Below are 26464 nucleotides of genomic sequence, written 5' to 3'. Positions count from 1 at the left end.
CCTATTGGATTGCTCATTATTTCCCTGAAAACCCCATGAACGGTAATGATCAAATGTCATATTTAAAAAAATTAAAAAAATACGTTTGCAAGTCGACACTCAAATGATTGAGTTAACAGAAGATATTCTGATTGAACTGCGCTGGTACATTCTTAAAGTTTTGGATAACTTTAAATCTCATAGAAATTGAACATGATCCGTTTTAAAGGTTGATAAAAACCTGTTCTAGCACACACTGTTCCGGTCCTATCAATGCAAACCTGGACCTGCAATGCACTCAGGTACAACTGTCTGATTTGGGGGGAAAAAAATACTTGGAAATTACAGGACAAGTTGAACCACAGCTACAAAGGCAAAGAATGTCTCTTCAGATCTATTAAAAGCAACAATATCGGCAATCAGATGATGTATAAAAGAAATTGAAAGAAATGTCATGGGGTCAAAGTACATGCAATCAAGACATACAGATTCCCAGTCACGATTTCCCACCAAGAGCACATGACACTCCTCAAGAGAGCAGAAAAGCTGACCTCAAAACGAATCAGGATTACTACAGCATAAAGAATTTCATTTCATTTAACAGTGTTATACAATTATAAATGTACAGGTTAATGCACTCAAAAAATATTTAATCTTATAAATGTATGATTTATATATTTGGAGTGCATATAAAGTATCCATCCATTTGATTACACTATTTTTACCTAAAATAGTAAGCTTAAAGGGGCTATATGTAAGTATTAATCACATTTTATTGCCCATGTGCGAACAGCTTGTCACGAAACTTAAAAGCAAGACCTTTTCCCGACTTCCTACGTTGTCGGCTGTGTCCGAAATCGCATACTCTCTTGAGTAAATCCTTATTTTGAATAAGTAATTATTTCATGACTGCTAAAAAGTATGTTCTATGTAGTATGAATGTAATCTGGGTGTGCTACATTCGCCATGTTTAAGAAAATGGGAACACAAAAATATATTTAGTCTCATTCACCGCTATAGAAGTTTACCCAACTGACGACTTCCACTTCTGAGAAACCTGGGGTGCTTCTCATTTCTTATTTTTGCATCCTCGTTACCTTTCCTCGTGTCTCAGCTCCACCCTCTGTAGGATACGAGGGAAGCCTGGAAGGAAAGAATAGGAGGATGGAGGAATGGAATGAAAGCTCTTTTTTATACATTGGAATACTTGATCACTCGAGGATCTGTCCTTATGTTTTTGAAGTTTGTTTATTTTTAAGAAATTCATAATAAATAATAATAAAGCTAGATACACTGTTGAAATATGTGAGATGTGTGGTTTATATAAACTGCAAAGGTAAAGTATAAATCGAAGGGGGCGGAGAATTTATACCTGTGTATCCTCGCTCACTCCTCTGGAAGCCTCCTCACTCCTCGTGCAATTAGAGAATTGAGATGTCCTTCAAGACGGCTGAGCTTGATTGGTTTCCGCCCGGGTCATAGGACGGAGGAGCTAGGAGACGAGGAGGGATATTGAGAAGCACCCCAGGAAATATGAAAAGGGTCCAGTCACTCCCATTCACAAATTGTAGTGGCCTGCTGCAGGATGTAGTAGGCCATCCAGGTATTTTCTGCCTATACTCTCTTTCCCTCCTCTGCTATACTCTCTCTTTTTGTCTACTCTTTATGAGTAGGCTATTGTTAATTTGAGCATGAATTTGAACTTCTTTTGTGACATACTGTTTTTCACCTAACCTAACCTAGTAGGGAAGTATTCGGATGGAGCCTGTAAAGCCTGTAGACTGATTTTTATGTGAAGGATCCGGGACTTTTTTGGAGGGAAAATTAAAAGGATGTGACAGGCGCGCTCCTGAGAGCGTCTCGTTCTATGACACATGAAATGGACGCTATAAAATATTCCGGATGCTGAAATGTCAAGTTGTGTGTAAATAAAGGAATTAATTTAAACTCTCACATATTTAATCTATCTAGATATATTCTCAAATATAGCCTAGGCCTACTTTGTAATCCAACTATAACAGTGGGTAATTTGAATTACCTCATCTTTCGATAGAAGCTGGTGAATTGCAGCGGTGGTGCACACATATCCAGGTCTCGATCAGATGTTTTCTTAACTGCAGCTGTTTTGCTGATGCATTTTTGTTGTGTGTTTATTTTCTTATTCAGAGGGAAGCCACGTCACTCTCTGCAGCGTCGGCGTCGGGATGTTCGTTAAAAGTGTATCACAGCAAACTCAAAGGTAGGCTATTTTCAACTTCTTTTTACTTCTAAGCAAAGCACGAAAAAGAATTGTGCCGTGACTGACTGTACATCTGGGCGGGGCATTGAAGCACGTTGACGTTCAGACTCTTGTACTTTATGCGTGCACGAGTGCGAGCAGTTCACTTGTCGGCCACCAGTGTCGCTAATAACAAGGTTTCTGAATTCTACAAATAACCCCTTTAGTCTGATGTATTTTTGTAAGTCATACTACATAAACGAAACCGGTAAGATTTCTGCAATGGAAAATGCCATGTCATTCATTCATTCATTTAATAAATGTATTTATTAAAAATTGCTTAGAATCTGCATAAACATTTGTGAAATCAATTGAAATTATTCAGTTAAAAAGTATGAACATGGTTGAAATATGGCTAGCTGTGGAACAAGCAATATGCAGTTGGTTAAAATGTATGATATTGAAATCAACTGGATTTACTGATGATAAACATATAAACCTGGTTATTGTGTATTTAAAACACATTCAGTTTATTAGTAGCCTACTATTACTGAAATTTTGACTAATAAACTAATTTGTTTATGTTCAAAAATGTATGCAGAAAAGTTTTGTATGCAGTTCAAATCATTAATCTTAAATTTAGGCCTAATTCTTTTGAGTGTGCATGTCGTAATGGTGATCGTTTCGATGATATATTCCATCCTATACCTCTGCCTGATATGGCAAACAGTTGAGTAGGCTATAACATGGTAATATGGTGTCAGCATTGTCGGACCCCATTGAATGAAGCAGTTTTCATATGTAAATGAAGAGCCTCTGATTCTTTTTGATTCAGCACTCAATGTTAGACCTCTGTGGGCTTGGAAGCGCATGAGTGGCGTTCAGGTGAAATTATCGAAAATTGGTTTCTTGCTTTGTTAAGCACCTGTGGTGAGATCAAAGAGCACAAATCCGATGTGTCATCTAGGTTTCGGTGGGAGTTGTTTTTGTGATGCCTGATATGTTAGTCATTTGGAATCTAAAAAACAATTTTCAAATCTAATTGTCAGAAGAACACAAACAATGCATCAATCATTTGAAGTACTTAATAATTACATTTAAATTGCTTCAAAGAAACAATTAATGCGTTCTGGAAGGATACTGCTCAGACTTAATCAAATCCTCTTTTTAATTTTGATACCATTGTATACAGACATACGTATGAAGAAAAGGTTGAAGAAAAGGTCAACACTCAGCATGAATCTATGATCTAAAAGTGTCTTGTTCTAGTGGTTTGCAATCAAAAAGTGAGTTTCATCACAGACACTGTCAGAAGATATTATTCCACGTGCACATGCACCTGAATCATTTAAACAAAGCCATATGATGATGCATAGGACTGACACTTTAATTCATCTGAATCACTTTTCAGCAGAATACTTCATTTAAATCACTATGGTGTAACACGTTACAGTAAGCAGTAGTTCCTCAAACAATTCCTTGAACAATTTGAGTTTACTGATTTTGTAAACCCAGGATCATTTGAAAGCAATGGGCTTTTGCTTACAGGGATCTTATATGTGAAAAGAGCTTACTTGAACAATTAAGTACTAAGTGATTTAGTCAACACTACTTGCGCAACAGAAGGGATTGTTTGCCAAGCCCTATTACAGTATCATAGACACCTTAGTCAATTTGTTTAGCTCAGAAAACTAAATGTCAGAAATATAATTATAAGGTCCTCTTTATGCATGTTGTACAAACAAAGAAAAAGGAGGTCAAATAATGGCTAATGTCATTTCAAATATATGACCATACCGATAAATGTAGAAGTAATGCATTACTGCTTTGAATGTTTATCCCACAGTGCACTATTAACTACGAAGTCATAAGTGTTGGGGGCAAGTAATGACCAGTAACGTGAGTTATGTAATCCAGAGCTGCCAACTTTTGAGTTTAGCTTGGCGTGAGACTTCCTCCGGGAGGGGGGGGGGGGGGGGGGGGTGTTCAGTCGGACGACGACGACACCTTCCACACGGTCTCTCCCTCGCTGCCGGGCGCGCGCGCGGTTTGAAGCACAATATCTGTCTCGCATGCACGCTCGCTCTAGATAGATTACGGGATATTTTTACTAATTTGCGGTATAACTAGTCGATCACGAGTGGCTCAACAGGTAGATATATAGATAAACGCATCTTTCAGGCATTTGACTGACCGGGTTGACAGTTCAGCGTGAGAAATCGGGGGTGTGGCGTGAGAATTGGGTCAATGGCGTGTGTCTCAGGCTCGTGAGAGTTGTCAGCCCTGGTAATCAGATTACTTTTTTCAAGTAATTAGTATAAGTAACGTATTACTTTTAAAATAACAACAAAATATCTGAGTTACTTTTTCAAATAAGTAACCCAAGTTACTTTGTTTTCCCATTTATTGACTGACAGCTCTCCTGTCCACATTTTGAGAGAAATCGGGACTAAGTGCAGTTGTGTGCGCCGTGTAAACATGACGGTTATTGTAGTTCTAGACTAAATGTGAGCAGGCATTTACTCATCTTAGTGATTCAGTAGACAAAAACAGATTCGGTATTCCTCAAAATGAATAAAAACAATGAAATGCAAAGTCAGAATATTACACAAACATACTTTATGTATTTAGTCTCACTTTAATAACCAATGTCTTTGCTGCTGAACTTGGATGATCCGACTCAACCTAAACAAAATGACTTGGATAAAAATCACATTTGTGTTACATTTTTTTGGTTTTTATTGCTTCTCCTGAATTTTATCTTCTGCGGTCCAGCTGAAATGTTTGTTTGAGCAGCGCCATCTACTGCACAGGAGTGAATTTGCATTTCCTTCAGCTTGAGGCTTATTCATTTCTGGTGCAAAAGGGGCTTTAAATCTCCCAAAACATTTTTGTTAATAAAACACAAAAACAAGTAAGCCCAGCCCAGGTGAGAAAAAGCAACGCAACTCATTACTTTACATAAAAATAACTAATACAATTAGTTTTTTTTAAGGGAGTAATGCAACATTGTACATCTAATATCCATGATTCTATACCTCCATGAAAGGACCTAATAATGGATGAAATAATATTAAAAAATAAAACATTGTTTAATGAATTATTTTGCATTTTCATTGACGTAATGCGTCGATTAATCCTGGATCAAAAAAATGGGAGTCACTTATCACTTAAGTCAAGTGGTATTTATTTTTTTATAATTTTTTTTAAAGTGGTATTGAATTGATAATGGCAGAGAGATGGTGGTGACGTGATTTGGGAGGGGGTTGGCGGGCGTATGGATATAAATGGAGCCACCACTAACAGAAAAGACCTCTGATTTCAGCAGACCCTCCTTCCAGCTGGACAGACTATAGCGACGGGGAAAAAAATCTATTATTTGAGAAAGTTTTCTTTTGTATTTTTAGGCTCATTGTCAGTTTTTTTTAAACATAATACTTGTTATTCTACATTTTTGGTCCTTATGGAGATTTGTAAACTCTCAGCATTAATGCTCACCATACTTGCTCTTGCCTACAGTGTTGAAGGATTGTCTTTCACTCTAAACAGAGACCACTGGATTTCAGATAACTGGGAGGTGAGTAATGATTTCTGCATACATGTATTTAAAGCAGATTGTTCATTTAAGTAATCATTACAGTTATGATGAATAGATGAGTCTGTATTCTATCCATTAAAATGTTGGTACTAAAATGATGAAGAATAATGTTTCTAAGAATCTAAAATTAAAAGGATATGCAATGTTCCTTTCACATCCACTATCAAATGGTTTGGTTGTTAACACAGGATGAACCAGTGCAGGAGACACTAGCCAGTCTACTAAAGAGATCCAAATCTCATCCGTTTTATGGGTTAATGGGAAAACGCTCCGGTAAGATTTCAGATTTGCTTTTGTTGGCTCTGGGATTAAATGTTTTACTCAAATTAAACAATTTACAATATATGTTGCATTTTAATTATTACGATAGAATACAGTGGAGTCTGATTTAAAATATTTTTTTAACAGCTTTAGCATTTTAAAATTAGGTTTTGGATATTTGACATTCTAATGCAGTATTTTAGGCCTTGTCAAACTATTTTTTTTACCCAAGATATGCTGGCAACAATTTGTAATGAAATAAAATAAAAACATTCAAAAAAAATTCAATTGCATTTTTGACCTCATTCTATATACATAATCTTATTTCCCTTACTTGTTCTAGAAGTTCTCCAGCCTGTGAAAATGCAACGAAGAAGTGAGTAAACACATCCGAATTAAAAACTGCTAAAAAGTATAGCATATTTACATCTCAACAGATTCCTTTTGGCCATTGTCCAAATGTCTAAAGTTGGTTTAAAGAAACTTACATTGTTTCCTCAAAGGGCATAAGGGGGACATGTTTGTGGGACTCATGGGCAAGAGATCTTTAGGAGGTATGGCTTTCCATAGCTCTGCTTACACCAGCAATATAATGTTTAATTTAGTACTGTTGGTTCTATGCTGCATAGGTTTATACCTAGCGTAAAATAGATTATATTAATCTCTAGGTGCTGTCACAAGAACAATCCCAGACACCAGTACAGCTATGGACAAATCTGCAGATTTGAACAAACAAACAGGTACAACACTGTTATCAGAACTGCATTTATGCAAAAAGGATCAAATGAACCAGCAGTTTATGATTCTAAAATCATGTTTCTTCACACAGCAGATCCTCAAGAGGAATGGGACAGACTGCAGTACTACTGACATTTTCCAATGCTGTATTACAGACTTCACTGGCCTCGGTGTATCAGTATATACTTATTTTTGACTCTTCACTGGCACCAACATTACACTTAATGAGAACATCATCTGTGAGCATTTTTAAGCAAGTAAATGTCTTGCTTAAGATATCAAATGTGACATAATAAAAGTATTTATCAAAAATGACAGTTCTTTTTTACCCCCCGGTTCTGATTTACATGAAAACATTTTCCCAAATTAACCAAGAAACAATGTTTGAAGAAAATTAAAAATGTGTAATCAATGTAAATCGAAAGTTTTTTTTTTGTAAGGCCCCTTTTTACATTCTATTGATGATAAACTATTTTTTTGCTTTTAAAAACTCAAAATACTTCTAATTTTAAAATATATGTTGGGGCAAAGAAAATACTTTGGCCAGAGACATCAAAAAAATAAATAGCACTGTATAAAACAAAAGTGAGATTCCAGAGTTACAAATAGCACATACAAAGAGACAAAAATGACAACAACAGCTGAAGCCATTGCAAAAGCCATTACTGATGGAGTTATAAAAATATTTAACGGCAGTTAAGTATGAAATGTAACGTAAGTCCATTAGGTTCCTTTGGGAGGGGTCCATTTCAGAGAGCTGGGATCAATGGTCTTGTTGTTGTTGCCTCTTTTGGTCTCTTTGGCTTTCCACTCGTCAATCAGGTCCTGTGCCATTCAGAAACAAAACAAAAAAAGAATCCGTGTTTTTAACTGAAAAAAACTAAATAGCTAACACAAATCCTGTTAAACTTGTGGGGAAAAAGGAAGCTGTGGATACATCATTTACTTCTATCTTATAACCATATATTTCATTGTTATAAAATGTTAATATACATCTACATTATAACTTAAAACGTACTGATTTTAACCGTTCTAAAAGCAAGATAAATGCCATTGAATTCCAATTAGGGATGAAAGCGTTACCAATTTAATGATAAACCACGATAAAAATTCCAGACGGTTAGAAACACCATTTCATATTTTAATTGTCATTAAAACCATATTTGATTATGGCGATTTAAAAAACTCAAGAGTGAATACGGTTCATCATAAAGCAAAGTAGAGCAACCGTCTCATGCTGCGCAAGTTTCCTTATGTGTGAAAACATGACGGAAGGCAGAGCGCGGAGAGAAATTATATGAAAGAACCTATGAATAAATGAATGAATGAATGAAAGGGGAACCGACTGTTTTTTTTATATTATCATACATTCCTCTGTGTAATACCTGATGAAATAGGCTGAAATGTAAGGTTTATCATTTTAAAAAAAAAATCCCCCAAAACTTTATTTGAACATTTAGTACGTGTTAAATTAGTAGATAATATTTTAAATTGTAAATCACCCAACTAACATTTTTAAACATAACATTTAAAAAAAAAAAGTGCATAGCTAATGTTATTTGTTTGTTGGTTTTCGACAACTTTTCCAGGACATTTTAACAATACTGTGATACTATTGATAACCATGATCATTTTGTTCACCATAATTTAGTCTAAAATATCACTTTTGATAAAATATTTGTTGAACAAAAAAAAGTAATTAAAACGTATTTTAATGCAATGATATATCTGCAAGAACAGAAACAGTGTAATTGCTATTAAAAAGAAAATTTGCATTTTTCGTTTTAATTGAAAATATATATATATAAATTATATAAAATCTCTTAATTTTTAAATTGAATAGAAATAATTGAAAGATTAATCATCATCAACCTTCTATGAAAATAGCAGCTCTATCATTAACAAACTTATAAAAGGATGTAGGCAGTAAGTGTGTGCTAGTAAAAAAAAAAAAAAAGGAAAAAGAACAAAATAATTTCCTGATACCTGTCGCTTCAAGACCAGATGCTTCCCCTTCCAGTACTTGAGCATCTGAAGTGACTGCAGTGTACTGACAATGTCCACAGGATTCACTGCGGTCTCTTGACTGATCTCTGAACAGGAGAAAATAAGAAACAATGCTAAACCTGCATGGATTTTACAGGGATGTCATAGTGAATATGCCTACAAACTTTTCTTACCCTTAATGGAGATCTCTTTGCCCTTGAAGTTGCACATGTACCGCAGCAGAACTTCCTTCCAATAGCTGCGATAACTGATGAGGCCCAAATCTGAGAGAGGGCGCTCAGGAGAACCAACTTTCTCTTCAACCTTCGACAGCAGGTAACCTAGAACCATATCAAACAAACAATCAATGTGATGCACGTGAGGAATAACAGCATCCAGACAAAATGGCATTACAACTCTGTATGACAATATGATGATGATATAAAAGTCTACAAAATGTAAATAGCCTAATTTTTACGTCCAGCACTCAATCAATAAAAGTCTTCGTCGCACTTAATCAGTAACTCATACAAATATAACAGATATGGCTGGGGCGGTATATAGATTTTGTACGATATAAATAAATATCTTAAAAACGATACAGGATGAGGCAATACCATATTTCAAGCACAACTGAAAAATAGTGGAGGACAGAGTGAGCTGCTGTGTGGAAAGACACGAGATATGCTTTATATTAAGGGCTTTAAAATAACTCAGATGTGCCCCATGTCAAATTTTAAACCTGCAAGTAAGTGTATTTTTATGATAGCAGTAACTGTAAAATGTCTACTGTAATGGGGTAACCAAATGTAGACTAATATACACTCACCTAAAAGATTATTAGGAACACCATACTAATACTGTGTTTGACCCCCTTTTGCCTTCAGAACTGCATGCGTGGCATTGATTCAACAAGGTATTGAAAGCATTCTTTAGAAATGTTGGCCCAAATTGATAGGATAGCATCTTGCAGTTGATGGAGATTTGTGGGATGCACATCCAGGGCACGAAGCTCCGTTCCACCACATCCCAAAGATGCTCTATTGGGTTGAGATCTGGTGACTGTGGGGGACATTTTAGTACAATGAACTCATTGTCATGTTCAAGAAACCAATTTGAAATGATTCGAGCTTTGTGACATGGTGCATTATCCTGCTGGAAGTAGCCATCAGAGGATGGGTACATGGTGGCCATAAAGGGATGGACATGGTCAGAAACAATGCTCCGGTAGGCATTAAACGATGCCCAATTGGCACTAAGGGGCTTAAAGTGTGCCAAGAAAACATTCCCCACACCATTACACCAGCACCACCAGCCTGCACAGTGATAAGGCATGATGGATCCATGTTCTCATTCTGTTTACGCCAAATTCTGACTCTACCATCTGAATGTCTCAACAGAAATCGAGACTCATCAGACCAGGCAACATTTTTCCAGTCTTCAAATGTAAAATTTTTGTGAGCTCTTGCAAATTGTAGCCTCTTTTTCCAATTTGTAGTGGAGATGAGTGGTACCCGGTGGGGTCTTCTGCTGTTGTATCCCATCCGCCTCAAGGTTGTGGGTGTTGTGGCTTCACAAATGCTTTGCTGCATACCTCGGTTGTAACGAGTGGTTATTGCAGTCAAAGTTGCTCTTCTGTCAGCTTGAATCGGTCGGCCCATTCTCCTCTGACCTCTTGCATCAACAAGGCATTTTCGTCCACAGGACTGCCGCATACTGGATGTTTTTCCCTTTTCACACCATTCTTTGTAAACCCTAGAAATGGTTGTGCGTGAAAATCCCAGTAACTGAGCAGATTGTGAAATACTCAGACCAGTCCATCTGGCACCAATTCCCATTCTGACATTCTCTTTTCCCATTCTGACATTCAGTTTGGAGTTCAGGAGATTGTCTTGACCAGGACCACACCCCTAAATGCATTGAAGCAACTGCCATGTGATTGGTTGATTAGATAATTGCATTAATGAGAAATTGAACAGGTGTTCCTAATAATCCTTTAGGTGAGTGTAATTACTAAGCTCAAATAATTGAATGCGTGTTCCTCTTACCAGTTTTTAGGGGTGGAACAGATTGCAGTTGCCCCACGGTTCGGCACGTATGTGATTCACGGATTAACTGCTAAATTTAACCATCATAGAGTTAAAAAGTTTACAATTTGGATGCGTTTGGTCTTGCCAATTTACACATTCAAACAGTTTTAAACGCAGAACAGGCGAAAATCAGGACTCGCACGTTTTCTGTGTTGACACTCACAGCCACACGCAGCAGAAGCATGCAAGCAGAGAGAGAGATGCGCGTTTCAGACAGCGCTCAAACACCGAATTGATTCCTCTTTCGTGTTCCCTTGTCCTTGAACGCAATAAACCAAATTATGTCAAAATACCCGTCTAAATGCCCGTCTTGGGAGGTATTCTCTCATAAGTGAACAGTTGAGAAAGAAATCGAGAAATCGAATGTTTGTCAGTTTTTTCCGTCCGTGCATTTGGTCTTAAGTGACAGCACACAGCTAATATTCCTACTGTTGTCTGTGCATTAATATTAATAAAACCACAAAATACAGCTTTAACAAAGATTAAACTATAATAAAGTGTTATTTTACATTTAGGCTAAATTATTAATTTCTGTACCTGAATCCTACTCTAAGACTGTAACTTTGTTATTTAGTATTCATCTCTGCTTGTATTTTGTGTATTTGCTCTTATTTTATTACTGACTGTTCACTTGTTTTAAATTAATAAATGAAAAGCAAAGTGTTTTTTGGCTATTTCGCCCAGCCCTAAAAACAGACAGGGATGTATCACAGGTACTCACTGAAATCAATCAGCATCTTGCCATAGCCCTGTCTCATGTACTGTGGCATAGTCAGGATACAAGACACATTGTAATTCAGGAACGAGTTCTTCTCCTACGGAAATAAAAAGCAGCAATTATGAAAACTCTCCTCACAATGTTACGATCCAGGAAAAGGCTTCAAAGACACTACAGGCTAACATGTTTCAAAATTAACATGCAAATAAACGTAGCATTATATTTGCATGTTGTGCTGATTTATGAGACTTTCTGCACACAATTAGGGTGAAGTGCTCTTCAGGTTAGTACCCCCACAAAACACTTTAGCCTGGTTCAGATTTCTTTAAAAATAAAACTTCAAATAATTAACCCCCGTAGATTGGCACTCTAAACCAGTTGATCCTTACTCACATATTTAGAACAAAACATACAGATCAAAACAGAGAAATTAAATCAATTGTTCCTTCCCTAGTTTAAAGCAGCATCCCACTAACCACTTTAGTTTAGTCAAATTTGTTACAGCTACCCACAGTTTTTGCTGAATCCATTCAGAAGTTTGTAAAACTAACAGATTAAGAATGGAAGAGGGATGACAGACTTTTGAATGCATGATCTGTGTGTTTGTCCCTTCATGGTTGTGGAAAGTTCATCCACCATTTCATTGAGAAAAAACAGCATTTATAAACTTGTTTTTGCCTCTGCTTTAATTTATGTGTATAAATTACGGGGCTAACCGATAATGAATAAAGAGATATTCACAATTATTTTGCTCAAATTATAAATTGAGATAAATCACAATTGTTCTCATTTGAGAACTTTCTTGAGAATTATTGCACTTTCACGCAAGCACAAATCAAGAGAATGTCAACTCGTACGCAGGGTTTATTTTACCTCATCCAGTTACCTGATTTGACTCTTTACATAATTAGATCTGGTAAAACCGTAAAACTTTAAAAGCTGAAAAAGCCAGAAAAGCTCTGATTGGAGGTTTTAAACCCTTGACTAGTCAGTTATTAAATGTGAAGCAGTTCACTGGTCGCGGCCAACACCCCAAGAGTACACCCCACCAACTGGGTTTAAATCATTTCAAGCAATTCTGATGTTCTAAGAGGAGTGGACCTTTACCTCAGCAAAGACTTCAGTCTATGTGAATGAGGCTCAGGACTGAAAATCAGTTTTAAAAAAAAAAGGCTAGTGGGACACTGGTCATAAATGCAAATGTGTTGATAAGTGATTATGTTACTGTGCTTTTTAAATCATGCAAGTCACTATACGCTGACTCCAGCACCACATTACCTTTGAGAAATATCCCACAAGGTGACAGCCTGTGTTATCAGCTTCAGTCATGACATAAAACAGGAAAGGCTCCACATCATAGTACAGTGTTTTATGGTCCAGGAACAGCTTGGCCAGCAAACAGAGGTTCTGGCAATAGATCTGTTAGAACAGGTACAGAAAATATCAGTTTCATATGTAGCAAACAACACTCATCAACAGACTAGAATCTCATATAAGAGGGGAAATGATCTATTTCACAAAGCTACAAACATTCAGAACCCCTTTGCATACATACAACAATGAGTCCATTTAACATCAATTCCTCACCTTGTTCTTTTTCCCATCAACCTCAAACACAGAGATGGCACCTTTTCTGTACACTTCATCACCAGGAGGGTGTTTCCACACACATTTGGCCTGCATATACCCCATAGGAATGAAAATGTCAAACTTAACTTTCCTTTCAAATTTATTTAGCAGGTAGGAAGGTAAATTTCATACCATATGTCTGCGCAGGATGGTCTGGCTCTTCATGTACTTGAGGCAGAACTCACAGACGTACAGACGCCCCAGACGGGCGTACTCCTCAGGGTAGGGAGAGTGGTACCAAGTGTCTAGCTCATAACGGCCAAATAAGATGGTCTTGATCATGTTACTGCCCTCTGTGATCTGACCCTGCAGACGCAGTTTCTCCTGCAAACACCAACAAAATTGGACATCAAATTTATACATGCAGCCAATTCAGCAGTAACAGAAGAACTTTGGCAGTAAAACCAAAATCACAGTACGAGTAATTTTATATCAATTATAATATACCATCATATATTTATTTTTGCTAAATTCAACAAAAAGTGTTTTATATATTACATAACCACATTGTAATGTCAGTTAACTCATACTGATTATTTTCTTAATTTATTTTCAATTTGATGGGATGTAAGCCAAAGGGTAAAGTGTGTTCCCGTTATCAGTTGAGTTGAGTTTCAAGTGTGACGTGCGAGGGATGTGTAATCATACCAGATCCTCTGATGCGCGGGCCTGAGCTTTTCTGAAGAGCTCCAGATCATAATCACTGGTGATGTTCTCCAGCAGTGGTTCTCGAGTGGTGCCATGTATCTGTCTGTGCTCCTGATACATCAAATATGAACAGATGTAGTTGAATTACATACATAAACAATTATACCCCATAGGCTTGCTGCGGTAGTGTGTTACAGAGTGTTTGGCCTAACACAATTACATCTCTTGGGAAAATGTTTTCCATCTTTTGGACTCGTCAATATACAACACAATTTTCTAATGATGCAATCACGAAGCTCGCCACTTGAGGACACCACAGACATTTAAGAACAACTTTTTAACTTCAGACTTCAGTTTTCCGCAAACAACGCATATTTTGCCTTTTCTAGCAGCTATTTTATTAACCGTACATCGGCTTTACTCTTTACGTTTTTGGATTGTTGCTTCAACCTGAGAAACGTCGTAACACACAGGGTAAGAACTTCGTAGTTGTATTGCAAATTAGTAGCAGCTTACTCTCGTGCAATTGAGGAACGATCGTGATTTTGCATAAAAAAACCTAAAATACAGTCAAACAAACCCCTACAGTATTAAAATCGCTACATATAATTGTTTAGAAGGTTATAGTGTGCGTTATTTGTTTTCTATTTAACTTCCTTCAGCTCTTTTCATGTTTGGGGGGTCGTACAAATTATGAAATATTCGATATCCCAATTTTGCATATCATCCAGACAACAATTTGGATATTATCGCCCAAACGATATATCGCCCACCTCTATTTGGTGTGCAACAGATCCTTAACATCATTGAAAAATATCTTATCTTGTAAAATGTGCAGTCAGTACTGCCACTCTCTGTACAGATTACTTGTGATCATGAAATTGAAAGCGAAAGTTAAAAGCGAGTGTGCATTCAAAGATGATATCAATACACTGCATATCGATAGCAGCTTCCTGACGCCTGAAAATGATATACAATTTACATTTTTAAAAAATTATGTAAAAAAAAGTTGTATTCATTTCTGAAAATGATCATGAAGAAAAAAATGGGTTAAAATCTAACTCTTGTTGGTCCCAGAGCTTATTTTCTGTAATTATCTAAAAGCCAATGGAAAAATCCTATAAGTTTTCTGCCAGGGGAACCAGGTTGATTGTAACTTCCGGGCTGACCTATAAAAATATGTCATCACTGCAGCATTTTTTAGCTTAAATGACTACACAAACACAATAATATACAGATATTTTAGAAAATCGCTGAGAGAACACTATTACCATGTACTTTTCTTTTTGGTCTTTTGTCAGGCCAGAATCCCTCCTTTTCCTAATCTCCATGACCTTCTCTTTATATCGAACCTGTCTTGGAGTTGGAGCCTGAAGAAAAGCAATGCAAATTAATTACATCACACTTTGACTAAAAGGTACTTTGTGTCTCATCCAGATAAAGCTCTTCATGCATAGCTCATCAGTCATAACTTCACTGTGGTTACCACAGAATTTATGGCTTGCAAACAATCACATCTCATCTTAAAAATGGAAGGCAACACGCTGCTGAGGTTAGGACTTCATGCAAGTGTCTCTTTTTTTGTACAAAAGCATGCATGCACTTAAGAGGCATTAACACGCTGGTGTGATGTTTGTTTAGTGTTGAGCGAACATCTGTTTGGTGAGAACCTGATGTCGAGTAGCGTGTCTGTTCTCCTCGTTCTGCCCCTGACTGCGCTCTTCCTCTTGTTTCTCACGTTCGATTGCTTTCACCTGTTTGAGATGAAAAGCACACAAAGATAAACAACAGAAAAAGTGCTAAACAATTCTGAAAAGGATAAAACGCACATGCTCACGCTAAATGATCATTGCAATTTAGCAGTCAACCAAAACGTTTTTTTTTCTAAGGATCATACCTCATTCTATCCAAGAAAGTGACCAAAAGATACAATTTAATAATAGCAAACAAAGTATACTTTGGGCTAAACACACCTTACACTCATCTGCTGACAAGTTATGGTAGAGAGGGCATCCTGATATGGAGAAATGTCGCTCATGTTTCCCTGTTAAATGTCCTGTATAAAAGAAATTCAGAAAAATATATTATAGATTTAACTTTAAATTTAAGTATAAACAATCTAGTGAAATTTGAAATGTTTTAAAACAGTGCGAACATTTTTTTTTTTTTTTTAAGCCCTTGTAAATCATTAGCACTGAATTTGATTATTAAGCAAATGCAAAAGGAAATTAATTTGAAGAGCAATTACCCAGAGAATTGCATCCAGGTGTGGGGCACTTCATATTGAAGTTGTAGCTCTCATGAAAGCGGCGGCGTTTTGGACGATGAGAGGGATCGCTGCCCGAGTCTTTCTGGTCTTTAGTCACGCTCTCATCGTGGGATGCATTGGGGCTGGATATGTCGATGTCTGATTCAGACGAGGGTGCGTTTCCTGTGGGCGTCCTGGGGGGAGACTCGTCTCTCTCTGTTGCTTGCTTCACATCTGGAGGAGCATCTAGATCAGAAACAGAATTAACTTCTTATAAAAACATGTATATTAGGTAATAAATATAATACTTAAAGCTTTGCAGCAGGGAATAATAAAAACAGTAACTTTTAATAATTATAATAAAATATATTTAGAAGAAAAATGTCCTTGAATAATTTAGTGTCATACCATTTAACACTATTGTGCTTTGTTTTTAATTAAACTGACTCAAACGGTGTTCACACTTGTAGTTCGGTTCGCTTGGTTCTTTTGGTCCGGGTTCGCTTAACATTCACACTGTGATTTTTAACACCGAACCTAAAGATACTTAACAAAGAAACTGCTTTTATGGTGAATATTTCATAACGGAACTTACCGAACATAAAGGATCCAAAATGATACTGTGTGCTAAATGCGCTCGTTGTATGCGTGTACATATGGCGGTATTTTAACCAACTGAGAAAACACAACCAGCTTATAAAATGTGTAAAGGAATAAAACAGCACTAGGAATTCCTCTCAAATAAATGAAAATCTGCAGCAAGAAGATGCAGTTCCGACACCTTATCAAACTCTATGGGTAACTCCACAACTATGATGAGGAAAAAACAAGCTAACGTTATCCTTAAATACTTTCTTTTTAGGGTCGCATCTTGAGACATCACAACCTGTTTTTGGTTTGTTTAGATGTCTTTTTGGTCCATGTTGCGTTTTTATTTCAGCCCAACCACACCAGAGTCCACTTGTTTGATGCGCACCAGGTTCACACTTAAGTTTGGTAGCCCATAAACTGGCACATACTGTATGAGAAACCAATGTATCATCCATCAGCTGTGTGTTTATACCTTGAGAGCTCTGGCTCAGACGCAGTGATGCTCGGGTCATACGGGTGTTATTGCGCTGATTGGCTTCACTATGAGAGCTGTCGGTCTTCTCATGATCTCCAGAGTCATCAGAATCAGCAGTCCCGTCTGAACTACTGCCTGCAGCTGTTCTCTGCAAACATGGTGTCAACAGTTAACTTATATCGCCATGCACGTGTAAACAGGTCCGAATAAAAATACTAATTATAGATACCAACAACAACACACACTGTGCACAAAGTCAAACGAAACATTTTACTAGTATACAGTCTGGGTTGTGTTTTAAAGCCAAATTGCTAACTAGCTTCATTATCAGTTTAAAACACACCATTTCGGCGGCACTTCGGCATTTTTCGATTGTCATGTGTTAAAATGTTAGCCGCTAATAGCGTTGACCAAAAGTTTCAATCAAGTAATTTAAAACACTATTTTTGTCCGAGAATGTAAATAAACATTGAGTTAGCATTTAGCCCGCGCTGAGGCGACTGGGCAATTCTCGCATCTTCTCTCACCTTTCTCCGCGGCATGTTGCGTCTGATAAATCCAAACGCTGTCCTTTTTACAGGTTTGTCAAACGGGTATATTTCTTCTGTGCTATCTGATATAATACAGCAGAAGTGTTTTCATAAGTTTGTGTGTTTCTGTTCTCGCCAATTGTTCAGTCTCGCGACTCGCGCCACACAGGATCACAGCGGAAGTGACGTAAAACGAAAAACATGGCGACGCTGAAGCGCCGACCAATGTGAAGAATGTCAAATGTTATTTTTTTTTTATGTTTTAACAAATTGGTGCAGATAACGTAAACTACGATATATATTCTTTCTTTTATATAATCATTCAAATTCTGTTCATTTTGATTATTTTATTGTAGCTTTGTCTTCTAGGTAAATTTAATCGTTACCAAACCCAGAGCAATTCAATGTAACCTAAATTTAGGTTGCATTCTGCTGAGGTAAAATCCCCTTTTTCCACATTTAGGAATATGTCAAAAACATAACATTCTTAAATTAATCAACGAATCCCTTCGCAGATCAACTCGATCCTTAATTAATGAAATAGTAGGCTACCTCTGTGGAAAAAAGTACAGAAACACTGTTTTGAAAAGAGCAGCTTCTCTGTCTCACTATTTGAATGTAGAATGTTTGAATTTTAGTAAAGTCAATATATTTAATAAGTTAATAATTAAGTTATTGACATGCTGCTGAAAATATATATATTTAGTAGTGCCTCTACTTTTAGTAATTGCTAAGCTACTCACTCTAATGAAAAATGTAGCCTATAGTTAAAAGTGATATACATTTTACAGTGCAAAATATTGACTAAATGCACACAATGTCTACAGATGGCGCTGTAGGACCCCCACTTTGAGACCATTATCAATGACATTTAATACTGTATTCATTAACATCACTTCTATGCGAAACACAGGAATCTCTTAACCAGGGCTCGGCATTAACGCTTGTCTGGGGCAAGTGGATTTTTTGAAGGGACAAGTAAAAGAGAATTTGACTTGCCCGACCGGACAAGTAGCCTGATTAGAACGTCAATAACAGTCACAAAAAATAGCTAGGGAATCACTAAAAAGAGAGAATGATTCTAATTTAATTTTAAGAGCCTTTGTCGAGCCCTGCTTAACCTCTCCAGTCCATGTGAAAAAACAAGCAAACAAACAAACAAAAGGCTTGATTGATTGTGACAAGAATAAAACTAAATGCAAAGAAATTAATGATTTTATACATTAATTTTTTCTTTCTATTTAAGGCTTCTCTTTCCTCAAAGGCATTCCTCTGCCTTTCATCTCTTTCTGCTTCATATCTGCAAGATTCTGATCACAAATAAAAGAAAACAGATATAGGCAAATAAAGTTTATTGAACTGAATTGTGTTTTAACTTTTTATTTTTTGAAAAGTGTTTCCTTTGCATTTTTCGCTTGCATACAACAACATTGTCAAAACGATCGCCGTTCACAAGAATCCTCAAAAATGATTAAAAACGCTGTATTCTGCTGCCAGGCAGTTGGCGATGTCACTTTGTAAAGAAACACTATACGTGCCTATACACTAAACACGTAATACACATGCGCATGACGTCACCGTTTTTACAAATTCACGTTTTTGGCGATAACAGTATCGTTTTCAAAAACTAGCACTTTGAGACCCGTTTTCAAAAGTTTGTGTTTTTAGGTCCCCGAAAGGCTGTTGTTATGTAAATGAACGGCAACAAGGTTTCTGTTTTAGTTGAAAACAGCCCTTAAGCTACTGTGATGTTTGCATCAGACTTAAATAAACATTGGTTGAGGTTTGCATGTTGCTCTGGCAGATTCTCACCCGGGGGAGGGTTTGTGTAAAGGGAATATAAATGTCTGGGTGAGGGTAGAAGCTTCGGTGATTTTCCCGAGTGTTCCACCACCTCCTTTAAATGGGATGAGCAAAGGGGGGGTGGGGGTGAAGTGGTATGTTCCTCTCCCAGCAGCTGATACCATCCATCCTAAAAATAGAGTCAATCACTCAGCCAGCGAGCCACACACTGAACTCTCTCCAGTCAAGTCTTTTCTACACGTGTAAGGAAAATCGGTCAAAACATTTCCACAAACTACGTCAAATCTACGAGAATCAAGATGCCGAAGATTGTGAGACCAGAGAACTGGTAGGTGTGAACATGGATGTTTAGTTGAAATGGTAGAAGCCGCATGCTCATGTCTTCTACGAAGGGTAGCCTACATGTGATTTTCAAAATGAACTCTGAACTTAGACTTGGTGGTTTCATCATGTTAGATCAGAAAGTTTTGTTTTTAAAGAGTAACCAAATGAGAAATACTTTGCTTAAATTGTTTTTACCATTTCTTTAGTCAACCAGCCAGAACACTGTGGTATGACCGGAAAAAGTACATCACTATCAACTTTGCGGTTCAAAACCCAAAAGATGTTCAGGTAGATATTCAGGACACAAAAATTATTCTGAGGTAAGAAAATGATCTTATTTCCAATATCTATTATATCAAATATTTATTTATTTATTTGTATGATTGTTTTTTAATTTCTCAGTTTTTCTCAGTAATATCCCATAGGAAATTCAGACTGAAATGCTTCTCAGACACAGCAATGAGATTAAGAACAAAGCAAATTCTGAATTTTGCTTACATACAAGTGCTGCAAAGAACCGTTTGTTTTTTTCTTAGTGTGAAGAGCATTTTAAAAACTAAAGAAAAATAGATAGATCTAAAGGGAAACTTTTTTGCCCCATGTACACAACAAGTCATTCAGACATTTGCAACAGTTTATTTTTTTACACAAAGGTTGGTTTTATGCGATCAATCTGTTTTGCAGTTCTTGACTCAGTTGTTTTCGCTTGCAAATTGCTGTTCACAGGCCTGCAATGCTTTTGGCCGTATTTGAGTGCAAAAAAACGTGCCAAAAGTGTAAGCGTGGAAAAATGGAAGTCAGAGGAATTCAGATCCTATTTATTTTGCGTTAGCATGAAGCTGCAGCTTCACAATACATGAATTACACTTACAAATAACAGTAAAATCCTTCAAATATTTTTTTCTTACACTAGAAAGGCGATTTACACCTTTACAAATCTTCTCTTGCGCATGCAAATTTAATTTAAGCTTGCAATCTTATGTACACTTTCACAAATCTTACCCTGCGCATGTGATTCTTTATGGCATCATATTCATAATAAAGTGTTTTTTGGGCCCTGAAACTTTCAGGTACATAATGTATTTCACTATTTACAAGTAAGAAAATGTCTAAAATAATAATAATAATAAAAATATTTCACTTTTTTTCAGCTGTAAAGATGTGGACGACAACAATATCTACAATGAGATTGAATTTTATGACCGCGTATTTAAAGCTGTAAGTAGTTCGCCATCCGTTTTGTGATATAAACCCTGAAGCTTATAGTATGTGTGTATGTATTTCAGGTAACATAATAGACGTTTAAACATATAATTCTGTTTTATTTAAAATATAGGCTAGTTTTATTGACCCTCAGTGCATGAAATAAGTGAAATATGTAAATGAAATTTCATCCATGACAACCAGTTTTCTGTGGCTTTCCCAAACAACTTTGTGGATGATGCACTTTTAGGATTCAACGGAGAAGGTCTTTGACCGAACAATTAATATATTAATAAGGAAAGTAAAGGAACATGTGGCATGGCCTCGACTCCAGAAAGATCTAGCAAAGGTATCTATCTATCTATCTATCTATCTATCTATCTATCTATCTATCTATCTATCTATCTATCTATCTATCTATCTATCTATCTATCTATCTATCTGTCTGTCTGTCTGTCTGTCTGTCTGTCTGTCTGTCTGTCTGTCTGTCTGTCTGTCTGTCTGTCTGTCTGTCTGTCTGTCTGTCTGTCTGTCTGTCTGTCTGTCTGTCTGTCATTCTGTCATTTAATCCGTCTATCTATTGCATTCCTCTGAGTTTTCTTTCCTTGCCCTTTCAGCCAGCTTGGCTGTTAGTAGACTTTGATAACTGGAGGGACTGGGAAAATGAGGAGGAAGATGGCATGGCAGAATATGAGCAGTATGTAGATGTAAGTCTCTTAATCTGGGTAATGCAATTATCATTCTGGATGAAGCTGTTATTTCACTTATTGTCACGACATTGTCACATCATTTTCTAAACGTAATGACTCTTTTGTAATGCAGATGCTTAATGACATGAAAAACAAAGGAGAGCCACCTGCCATGGATGATCTGGGGGATCTTGTAAGTGCCAGAAACTGTATCAAATGGTTATGCAGTCTTTAGTCAATTCAGTTCAGTTTTGAGGTCATCACAACACTTTTTTTTCTACACAGAGTGACTGAGTGGAACACCATTGTCCAAGATGAATCCATACAGTTCAGTTTTCAAAATGTTATGAACGCTGTAAAAGCCAATTCACATTGCTCAAATAAACTTGCAATAGATTTTTTTTTGATCAGTGCATAAACCCTGGCATTCTGAACTAAATTTATGTAATATATAACTGCGACATGTTTACCTTTGATTTTCTTGAATTCCTTGCAAAACAAATGAATGTTGCTTTGTGTGAAACAAAATTAGATGTGTATTTATTTTCTATTTGTGTTGTTATATAACCGATGAACTAGATTATGTGTATTCATACGCTATACAATGTATGTTTTCTACATTAAAGACTTCATGGTTTTGTGAAAAATTTTTTATTTATTATTGAATAATCAGTTCAATATAAAAATTATACAACATACATTTGTAACGGTGGTAGTTGAAGGCACACAACGAAGATCCGGGTTAACCACATATTTACTTATTGAGTGCTGGCAGGACATACACAACCGCATCTAACATTAACGAGAACCGACAAGGGATTGAACAGAAAAGAGAAAATATAGGAGGAAATGAGGAAACTAACTAGACACAGGTGGAGAAAGGTAAACTAATCAGGGACTAACAGGTGCAGACTAGACAGAACATATCATTACAATCAAATATGCACACTCACCGCCCAAATACACTTATACTTTTCTTAAGAATTGAAAGATTTTGCACAGGAGAAAGCAAAAAAATAAAATAAAATAAATAATCAGCAGATAAATAGAAAATATAAATACATTTTACATCAAAAAGAAGAATCAAAGGATTTAACAATGTCAAATGCCACACTCCAGGTCTGTTTTTTGCAGCTGTGAAAGTAGCTAAAATTATTTTTGTCTAAATATAATGCCGATTCAGAGAATCAAATTAGGAAGAAAAGTTCTGGCGTCAAAACCATATCCCTGTTTAACAAGGGCAAGATGGGACCAGAAGGAAAACAGTGCAGGGCATTCTCAGATAAAAAAAAAAAAAAAATATATATATATATATATATATATATATATATATATATATGTATGCCTAGTGCTCTCTGCAGACATTAATTACAATGCAGAGAAGGTGATAGAACCTTTTTAAAGGTCTATGCAGGATGTTTCCAACGGATCATCTGGTGGTTTTGAGGATAATGTACTTGTCTCCCAAATTTGATCAATAAAGTAAGTTTGTATGTCACTTTTGATGTCCTTAGACCAGATACTTTCAATAGAGAGTGGTTTGTATGAGTTTTTGAAGAGAAAGGAGTAAATACTTGAAGTAGAGGTAGCACAATTATCAGTTGGAAGAATTACCTTTCGCAAAGGATGTACTCCAACGCTTCAGCATTTTGATATGTACAGTATTTGTGTTGAAATTTAAGGTTCATAACAATTATCCCAAGTAATTGGTCTCTCTTAAAAATATTTTTAAATACGAAATAATTAATGAAACTTTATATTTCATATTTCATATTTCATCATTGAACAACACACATTGAACGACAAAATATTAAAACAAGTGGCATCTGCAATCAGTCGATCAATCAATCATTGATCGATCATTCAATCAATCAAACAAACAAACAAACAACCAAAAACTTCTATTCAGTCTCAACGTAATTGTTTGAAAAGTACCAAGTCTCCGAAAACATTGGTCTTAATTATCAGTATCCATTGTTTTATTATGTAAAATTTAACATGATTCTTTTGTTTAATTGCAAATGTATTTGTATAATTGTCCAGATACTTTTTGGGGCATTTATGCTATAAATGTTCATATATTTTCAAAACATGCAATTTATTGTTTTAAATAAGTAGTTTTATACTTTTTTTAGACCTTTTTTGTTCATCGAAGGCTTTTAAGGTTCACCTTTCGTTCACTGAACAGCCTGTGTCCTGCAAGCGCAGCAGGTCTGTGAGCTCAGGCGTTCACCACTGTTACGCATGGACAACTGTTGCTCAACTCTTACGCAGCAGGATTGTGCCATCGTTCATTAAATACGTCAGCCGACAAAGGTGACCCCTCGACTTAGACCAACTTGACCAGTAAGTCTGTGTAAGTGTACAGCATGTGTGTGTGGAAAAGCCTTTGCTATTGTATTGCAGATCATTCATGCAACGGACCGGAAAACAGGTCAAGTAGTCATTAATCTTACCTTTTACTTAACTTTTACTCTTTGTATCATTGTACAAGCAGGAGTCCATTGGCCAAATGTTGTTTATCACTGCCTACAAAGAGGAAGAGGCCCATTCAAGACTCTGAACCACAGCGATAAAAAACGATAAGGAGAGAATGATTGCTTAGGTGGAAGGAAAATATCACATGATTACAGTGCTAGTATGATTTCTTGCAACATTTTTAAATTCATTTACTCACCCTCATGATGTTCAAAACTTGTATGACTTTCATTCCTCTAAGGAATGCAAAAGAAGATATTTCGAAGAATATGCTGGTCGTGCTTTTACAACGAATGAGGACCGAATCTTTTAAGGTCACAAAACCAAAATGAAAGTTTCATACATTTAGTGAATCCGACTTGTGCACTTTCAAGTCACCTGAATTCAAACGATAAACAGAACCAAAATGAGTCTGAATGATTTGTTCAAGGAGAGATTGCTGAGCATTTTGAAGATTGAAGCTTAGAAACTACAGTACTTGCCCCTGTGAAAAAGAAGTGTGCTTAATTGTAATGAATGTGCACTTGTTTACTTCAAGTAACAGATGACAGCTAATGTGTTTTAAGATTTTTGTTTACTCAATAGGACACACTTAATCACCACCATGACTGGAGTTTCATTAGCAAATCTTTTGCAAATTTCATATAATCTCTGAAGTCTCTGCCCCCAATAAAATGTGCAAAACTTTATAATACTTTACAATAAAATAATATTTAACATCTAATTAACTTAACTTTGGAAAGTTTTCCTAGACATGAGGTGAAATCGGCGATTAATTGGGATATGCTTAGCCTCAAAGACTGCTCTAAAATGGTATTTAGTGTGTGTTAAGTGTACAACACTTTGGCATTTTACAGACCAGGGGTGGTCTTGTGCACTTACTTGTCGCTTGCATGTTCGGTCAAGTTGCCAAGATTGCAAAATGTGGGTATTTGGGAAGGCCCTAAGCTTCTTAACATACTTAATGCACTGTAATAAGTTCATTTTAAAGTCCCCATGAAATCAAAATTGAAGTTTTTTGGCTTTTAGTATTAATGTGTTCACCTTATTGTTCTCTATAGTCTGCTCCAAAACAATGATAATTTGCATTTAGAAGATATAAGCATTCAAAACTTACAGTCTCTCAATTCTGCCAATATGCATCAATGACTTTGATGACATCACTCCGCACTTCAGCACTCCTAAATTAAAATTACTGCGTTTTCTGTAAATCTTTCCTATAATACATTTTCATTTAATCATAAAATAACAACAAATAGGCATTTGAAAACTTTACATTCATTTCACACTTAAGAATTATTTCAGTAACAAGTACTCTTTTTAAAAATATATCTTTCCACAAGGGTGCATGAAAGTACATTTCACCATCTAACAGAAGAAGTCATGCAGGTCAAAGGGTTGGTTCAACTAAACATGAAAAAATTGTCATTTATTACTCACCCACATGTCATTCCAAACCCATAAGACTTTCGTTCATCTTCAAAACACAAATTAATGTATTTTAAAAGAAATCTGAGAGGTTTCTGTCACAACTACCAACTTGTCGCTTCAAAAAGTTCATAAAGAGATCGTAAAACTAATCATGAATCGAGCGATTAAGTCTTACAGGTTTGGAACGACATGAGGGTGCATTGATGACAGAATTTATGCATCAAATATACCTTTTTTTCAGCCAAAAACCAAATAGCATTGCTCAGAACAGAATAGTGCTGTGTGGCACACGTTCAACCCGTAACCTTCATTGAGGAGTGAAAAACATTGATAAGGATGTTTGTGCAGTCTGTGATGTAACGGGCCGCAGATTCTCCAGGCCACCAAGCGCATAAACAAAATGTTCTGCACTTTGGCCTACTACGCCCATCACAAACCCCACAGAAGAACAAAATTTAAACGTCTATAAAAGAGGTTAGAGAAAAGTAGGAAAGTTAATATTTAAAAGCAGTCCACAGGACGAAAATTAATCAATATGGATGTTTTTTTTTGTTTTTTTAGAAAAGTGAAATATTTTATTATAACAAACATTTTTAACTAACCAATATATATATATATATATATATATATATATATATATATATATATATATAAACGTTCTAAAAGAACTCAAACACAATTTAATGAATTAGTTTGTAACATAGGAAGCCAATGTGCCCACTGGATCTGAAAAAAATTAACAGAGGCTTTGGTGATAAGTTTTAAGTAAAATAGAAACAAACCACGTCTCCACTATGTAAACATTTATTCTTTCATTATGCAACATC

At 36.2% G+C, this 26464-nt stretch overlaps 3 protein-coding genes across 3 annotated transcripts; 2 read left to right on the top strand and 1 right to left on the bottom strand.

The window, feature by feature from the left end:
• The first annotated feature begins 5507 nt into the window (after positions 1 to 5507).
• Positions 5508 to 6926, top strand: LOC143714529 (uncharacterized). Its single transcript, XM_077205762.1, has 6 exons — positions 5508 to 5774; positions 5984 to 6068; positions 6400 to 6432; positions 6560 to 6610; positions 6725 to 6796; positions 6886 to 6926. Exons 1-6 carry the CDS (start codon positions 5661 to 5663, stop codon positions 6924 to 6926), a joined length of 396 nt encoding a protein of 131 aa, XP_077061877.1. The 5' UTR covers positions 5508 to 5660.
• On the bottom strand, positions 6808 to 17898 carry kat7b (K(lysine) acetyltransferase 7b). The gene is made up of 14 exons (XM_077206032.1): positions 17707 to 17898; positions 17177 to 17327; positions 16114 to 16359; positions 15839 to 15921; positions 15536 to 15619; positions 15137 to 15235; positions 13866 to 13976; positions 13350 to 13541; positions 13176 to 13265; positions 12867 to 13007; positions 11592 to 11685; positions 8975 to 9121; positions 8781 to 8887; positions 6808 to 7619 (listed from the first exon to the last, which is right to left on the bottom strand). Exons 1-14 carry the CDS (start codon positions 17719 to 17721, stop codon positions 7518 to 7520), a joined length of 1662 nt encoding a protein of 553 aa, XP_077062147.1. The 5' UTR covers positions 17722 to 17898; the 3' UTR covers positions 6808 to 7517.
• Positions 17899 to 19577: 1679 nt separating this feature from the next.
• On the top strand, positions 19578 to 22375 carry ptges3l (prostaglandin E synthase 3 like). The gene is made up of 7 exons (XM_077206031.1): positions 19578 to 19840; positions 20043 to 20156; positions 20988 to 21054; positions 21290 to 21388; positions 21657 to 21746; positions 21862 to 21921; positions 22014 to 22375. The coding sequence occupies exons 1-7, from the start codon at positions 19812 to 19814 to the stop codon at positions 22020 to 22022; spliced, it is 468 nt and encodes a 155-aa protein (XP_077062146.1). The 5' UTR covers positions 19578 to 19811; the 3' UTR covers positions 22023 to 22375.
• Positions 22376 to 26464: the final 4089 nt, after the last annotated feature.

This window comes from Siphateles boraxobius, unplaced genomic scaffold (genome assembly GCF_051911475.1).
Source record: "Siphateles boraxobius isolate OS27281-9 unplaced genomic scaffold, OSU_SipBor_1 55, whole genome shotgun sequence".
In the NCBI taxonomy this organism is placed as follows: domain Eukaryota; kingdom Metazoa; phylum Chordata; class Actinopteri; order Cypriniformes; family Leuciscidae; genus Siphateles; species Siphateles boraxobius.
This window is presented reverse-complemented; position numbering and strand designations above follow the sequence as displayed.